The sequence below is a fragment of the Eufriesea mexicana genome, unplaced genomic scaffold, assembly GCF_001483705.2.
Source record: "Eufriesea mexicana isolate 0111107269 unplaced genomic scaffold, ASM148370v2 scaffold76, whole genome shotgun sequence".
Classification (NCBI taxonomy): domain Eukaryota; kingdom Metazoa; phylum Arthropoda; class Insecta; order Hymenoptera; family Apidae; genus Eufriesea; species Eufriesea mexicana.
Genome location: NW_016908289.1, coordinates 2,955,132 through 2,961,658, shown reverse-complemented (window position 1 = coordinate 2,961,658; position 6,527 = coordinate 2,955,132). Strand labels below are relative to the sequence as shown.

General features: G+C 37.5%; 1 protein-coding gene across 1 annotated transcript; it reads right to left on the bottom strand.

Moving 5' to 3' along the window:
- Positions 1–227: 227 nt before the first annotated feature.
- Positions 228–5,644, bottom strand: Hand (heart- and neural crest derivatives-expressed protein). Its single transcript, XM_017910619.1, has 3 exons — positions 5,226–5,644; positions 2,261–2,898; positions 228–388 (listed from the first exon to the last, which is right to left on the bottom strand). Exons 1-3 carry the CDS (start codon positions 5,308–5,310, stop codon positions 254–256), a joined length of 858 nt encoding a protein of 285 aa, XP_017766108.1. The 5' UTR covers positions 5,311–5,644; the 3' UTR covers positions 228–253.
- Between the last annotated feature and the right edge of the window lie 883 nt (positions 5,645–6,527).

Sequence of the window (6,527 nt, the reverse complement as noted above, 5' to 3'; positions counted from 1 at the left end):
CCTTAATTTATTACGTAACATCTCGTTGATTATGAAAAAGGAAAATTTATCAATGAATACGTTCCTTTCGCTTATTTATGATTGTTGAAACACCTAATAATCGACTAGGGAAAGTCGAGAATAATCGAAAATTGCCTCGAATCTTTCTGGCTAGCCACCAACATAGATCTAACCTCCTATTTGATTTGTTTCTCGACAATCACGATGGAACAGAAGCCGCAGCGTGTCAGAAATAGATGGGGGATCGGTAATTTTATTGCATCTGGTTGGTAGGTGATTCCTGCTTCAATTCGAGGGCCCACATATGCTGCGGCCAACCAGTTCGTCCTTTGCTTTTCGACGATTCCTCAGATCCGAGACCTGACGCTTGGTGCAAGTACGACTCGTTCTGCAACAAAAAATTTCACGTACTCACCTGTGCTTACATATACTTATTTTTTACATTTACATCTAAATTTTTTCCCAATATTCCTTGAAATTCCTTTATTTTTATGATTAATTATAGGTTTGAAATTCCTGTTTATAGGTTAGTTTCTCTTATTACGATAATTATATTACTTTCCGGAGGCTAAAACAAATTTCGATAAAAATGGAGGAATAATGAAAAAAATTAGTCTTTCAAAGGTGAATGACTTTCGAAATGAAGAATTCTCCTTGGGTGGCAAGCTATCGCTAGAACAGGGAAAACCACAGAAGTATAGGATAGTCCAATGATAAACTCGTATCCCTAAACTTGGAGTCCCAGAAACGGTGGGACAATCGGGACTATAATAATCGAAAACCTGTGGTACCTGGCAATTTAACCGCAGTCCATATTTTTCATCGTTTCACAAAAATTCTTTCCTTCGTGACGTGGCGCACGGATTTATCGAATTCCGAATATACCATTTATTAACAATCAAATTTTAGATTTGAAATACATATAGCGTCCACATCTAATAATAATCTAACCTCAAAATGCTTATAGAATTACGTTGGAAATTTCCCAAATGAGTCATATAAATAATCTTAATATCTTTGATGACATCATTTGACATGTCTGACAGTAATAGTTGAACGTTCGTTTAGGATCGAGGAATATTCAGTCTCGTTTTAAATTTACTGAAATTAGATTCGATATTTCAGTTCTCTTCGATAGTTCAGTTCTACAGGAAAATTAATTTCTCGTGCAACGTCAATAAACTGACTCTGTCACAACACGGAAGACAAATAGGTTACACGCTTCATCAAGAACATCTACTCCGACGGCACACGAAGATGAAATTTTTCTTCTCCATCTCTTTTCTTCTGAGGAGTTTCAAGCACGATAACTTAATGGCATACGGGTTCTCAAGCGTTGACGAACGAAACCTAATTAAAAAGGGCGATGTTTATTCGAAGACAACACTTACGACAGTGTTCCAGAAGATTTAAGGGAACGTAGACAAAGGAGGGTATAAATTCGTGACTGAAGTGTGCACCGCTAATTTTCGTTGGAGAAATACGTTCAAGTACCTCAAGTACGCATCTTTTAAAGGCTAGAGATGAACCGTAATTGGTTTCCAATTTTCGAGTTTTCTATAAGAGATTTGGAACGTCAACGGCATCGTTACTATCTTAAAATTTAAAGAATTTAGGATAAATTTAATTTAACACTTTGCGTACGGGTCACGAGATATCTTGTTTTAATGTTTCTTTCGATTAAATCGACCACTCGAGGAATTAAAAATGGATTTTCTTACGTTACTAAGGCACCGAAGCTCTATGGATTTTATTATAAAGGATGTCCCAAAATTCACGCAAGAATTTTGAAAGAAAATAAACAAACCTTCGTTATTTTTAAAATATTTCTCAGCAATGAAGATGCGTTGTTTCGCGTAGCGCTCCATTTATAATAACCCTGAACTGTCAGCTGTCACGCAGTCTTTTTTCTTCGTTGGCAACACTTTACCGCATGAATGGCGTAAAATTCAAATCTTGCATGAATTTTGGGACACGGTTAAATGAATGAGTAGAACTCCAAAAGAGTAGGAAACAATCGATTAGCACACCCATTACATCGATAGGCTTGTGTCGATAGTGCATCCTACCTTATAAAGTGTTTTATCGTTACGAGAATATATTCTCAATAACTCAAACTCTCGTTGACAGTGAGACAGTTTTTTCTTTACCAGACCTACACAGGTTTAATTAACTGCGATTGTAATTTTCGTTATAGAATTCGTCAACAGTCGCCATCAGCGCGTTCCTAATCCTAGATAATTTGTACAAAAATACGAACCTGATTCGCCTGAGCCGTCTTGTTTCTCCTGCCATTGGACAAAATTTCGGCACGAAAGGTCTGCGGTTCTTCCCCTTCGTCGCTCTCCAGTACAGCCATCAAGTATCCGATGTACGAAGCTGCCAGCCTCAAGGTTTTGATCTTCGATAACTTCGTATCTGCGGGCACATTCGGTATGCAATCGCGTAGATCAGCGAACGCATTGTTTATACTCTGTGTTCGTCTTCTCTCTTTCTTATTCGCGGTATTTCTTCTTTTAGGCCTGACAACCACGCCACTGGCCCTGACCTCTTGCCTCAGGTGTTGCTGCAGAGATCCGTCAGCGGGGTTCATGGAGGAAACCGTGGAGTAATCGCTATCTCGTCTGTGATTCTGTTGATGATGATGGTGGTGATGATGCAAGTGATGATGAGAGACCTCTTGTTGAGTTTGGTAAGCTAAGTTCGAATAGTGTTGGCTCATCGAGGGGTGAGGGTATTGCTGTAGAGGTGAGTAATTGGGCTCCTGGACACCGATCTCTTCGATCAGGGGAGGCGTCGAGGCGGTGGGACTCCCAGCACCGGAACTACCCCCAGAGATCCCGGAATCCGCGCCCCAGTACGTCGATTGGCTATCCGCGTCGGGTACGTTCAACGGACCTACGACAGAAGAATGGAGAATTTCATCGAATGGCGTACAACAGTTATTCTATAGCGCGTTCGAGAGAAGAAGGCACAACATTTTTACATTTCAGGGTAGATTAACTCCGTGGACACTCCCTTGATCACAAAAAGTAACCGGTATTAGCCGAAGACAGTGACGAAGATCATCGGTCACTGCATCTTCGTCGTCTTTGTCACTGTTTTCCGCCAATAGCGGTCACTGCCTGTGATCAAGAGAGTGTCAACGAAAGTAATCAGCAGTGAGGATGTAAACACGCTATGTCCTCTTTTCTCGAAAGCACAGTAGGGTATTATTTCTTCTCTCTTATATTATATTATATTTACACTTTTCCTTCTTTTTCTCAAATATAATTTTAGTAACGATCTTTACGAAAGTTACGGGAAGTCACTTCTTTCAATAGTTGCTTTTTTTGTTTGGTTTTGTGAAGCCGAAATTAATATAAGTAATTACATATGGAGTATAAATGTATGCAATGACACGAGCAAAGTTCATTAGGAACAATTATTATGTGAATCATTTTCTTCATATCATATAATCAAAATATAAATAATCGAGTTATTATGAAATTTAAATAGGAAGTTATATACGAATTTTCCAGCTGTTTTAATGTTTCGTATTAAAATGTATTATTTAACAGAAAATGGATTTATAAGTCTCGTTATATTGATTTTTAATAACAAAAATTTGGAATTATCGATTTCTTCAAACACTGTGTTAATTAATTATATATCTGTGTAAAATTATTGTACAAATTCGATTTCTCATAAGATCTCTGAATTGATATTCTCCAAGAATATTAAGCTGTTTTTTATTCTGGATATTTACAACAGGGCAAACTTTGGATTTCCATTCAGCGTATTAAAACATGAAAAACTGTTTATAAGTATTTATGAAGAAATACTAATAAGATCCCATGCGTGTCTATTACTATGGATCATCGAATTTGTTCAAAGATGTTTGGATTAATTTCCAAAGCAGGCGAGTGTGAAAACAAGGCAATTCTGCTTAACTCTGCTTATTCTATGTGGCGACATTAATTCTTCTCTAAAATTCCACAATTATTTACAATCTGATACTTAAAACTAATTGAAAATTTCTAAATACTTGACAGTAACTTTTTCATTAAACGAAGTCTAAGAATAAGAGCAGAAAAGTGAAAAATTTCTACTTATGTGAAACTTGTGACAAGAAATGTTTATTAGAAGTATCAGAAACAAAATAAATCTACAGTATAGTCCTGAGAAATTCAACTAAATTCTATCTTCATTATACTTTTGTTTTTACACACAAAATCTTATACTCAAATCTTTACGTGAACTATAGTAATGTAGAAATAACGATATTCAATTATCCGTTCATTCGGATCTTTCACGAATGACTAAAAGTTGAATTCGGTTTGCATAGGTGTGATGATCGAACGAATACAATTTGGTGTCGGTATAATGAAAGGATACAATGATTGAAAAGTAGAAACAATAATTTGAAGGTACAAAAATGTCTTTCCTTTCCTTTGTAAATAATTCTAATGTACATACATGTACATACATGTACATACAGTATATTAAATTAATAATTTAACACGGTGCCAAGCAAATTTTCTGCAACTTAGTCATAGCATATATAATGTACCTTCTTATTAGAAAATCAATTTGCAACATCAAAGATGTTACAAATTTTACAAATATATCTACTTTCACTAATTCCGATGTCGTTCGTTAGTTCCATAGTAAACAACGCGTTATATACATTTATGAAATTAAGAGTCTTGTTCACTTGTGCATTTTTCATTTCGGTCTATCGATTCAGTCTCGATTAAATTTACAGACTTATCAATTTTATTGTCAACGAGCCGAATATTTTTATCGGATCTAGCAGTAGTTCTGGTTATGGGCAATCAATGTGGCATTTAATATCTAGGACGAAAACGTATTCAAAATCCTTTTTTTCTGAAAGCGGGAACTCTGATCCAAAGCAAAAAAGTTACTTATATGGGATGTCCTAAAATTCACGCAAGATTGGAATTTTGCTCCATTTGTGCGATATAAAGTATTGCCAACGAAAAGAAAAAGATACTAAGAATACATCAGTGTACTTTATGAATCAATAAAAATATTTACAATTTTTAATTAAAAACCTGTTTTCTATCTAAATTACTTCTTGCGTAAATTTTGGGATTATTACTTCTGCAAGATTAACATAAGTTAGAATTTCATAGACTCCTTGATGATTCTACAATGTCGGTCCAGAACTAAGATTACAGAGAGTGAAATAAATGATGAGATTAATATAAGCAAGAACTGACCGTATGGCAATTGCGTGACGTAATTGTAGGGTTGGTGCCATTGTGGATAGTAATCCGACTGTGCTTCATAGCCCCCCAGCATCATTGTAATTTTCTTTTCCTTTCTCCACTATCTTCTTCTTGCACCAGCCACTAAAACTTCACTGATCAAACCGATTCAACCTAATCCAAAACGATCTACTTTGAAACTTTGATTCGGGCTACTAGTATTAATTTTCGATAAGATGGTTTTCTAATTGATTTTCTTCATAGGATTCCGAATATGGACCAGTGGAGAAGCAAAGCTTGGATGGATAACGATCCCGTCACGAATTTTGGGAAAATGGAGATGCAACGTTGATTTCTTCGAAGACTGTGACGATGTAAAGAGAAATTTTTGGTCATTCACCGGTCCACCGTGACGCAGAAGCAATGTCTTCTCAAATTCGAAGGTAAAGGATATTTTATCGATCAGTTTCACCCTATAATCGTCGATCTTTGTTTATCCGGGAGTCCACCTTGAGCTACGGCGAACGATCGCGGTTCCGTCGCAAGTCTTGTCCAAGGAAGAGAAATTGCCAGGAAATAATTAATCCTCGGTTAATCACGATTCCACTACAAACCGCGATTTTCTCACAAATCGCGTCGAAGTAGAATTTTCTATTAATTCCACTTGATCGAACAGTAATCACGATTTCACCCCGAATGAAATGTGATACGTGTATGATCACGATGCTTATTGCAAATCATGCAAATTAAAGTCTCGAATTAATTTACAGTTTGTTTAGAAAAGCATCGAAGAGGATAAGGTCTCCCGATATTGAAATATCGGGATCGAGCGCGAATCACTTCCAGGAAGAGAAGAAAGATTCCTTTACAAATCGGTAAGAAAGTGTGGAAATCTTCGAGTCCCGATTTCGCTGCAAAGTAATTACTTCGGGCACCAACTCAAAGCTTCTTCCGTCTATGTTCTGCAACCGATCACCGAAACGGAGAAATCGGCGAGCAAAGGCACACAAGGGTTGCAAGCTGCAAAGTGATTGCACCGGGTACCAACTCGAAGCTTTTTCCGTCTATTTTCTGTAACCGATCACCGAAACGACGGAGAAATCGGCGAGCGAGGATACACGAGGGGTTGCAAGTCGTGTGACGCGTGACACCGTGCCACTTTGTTCTCGAGGTCGGTGCGTTTCCGGATGCAGTCCAAGTGGCACTGAGAAAAGAACGCCGATTTCGGAGGTCGCCTCCAGTGACTACGTGCGTGCGTTATTCAGTTGCCACTCGACACCCTGCTAGTGGGTGTAGACGTTGCCTGCAGAGGGA

What these genes read in the sequence shown, in the direction of transcription:
- Hand (XM_017910619.1), bottom strand. Translation starts at nt 5,310, where the DNA reads ATGATGCTGGGGGGCTATGAAGCACAGTCGGATTACTATCCACAATGG. An exon ending in CGTCACGCAATTGCCATACG is followed by an intron (nt 2,899 to 5,225) that starts GTCAGTTCTTGC and finishes CTTCTGTCGTAG; the next exon opens with GTCCGTTGAACGTACCCGAC. An exon ending in AGACGGCTCAGGCGAATCAG is followed by an intron (nt 389 to 2,260) that starts GTTCGTATTTTT and finishes TTTTTGTTGCAG; the next exon opens with AACGAGTCGTACTTGCACCA.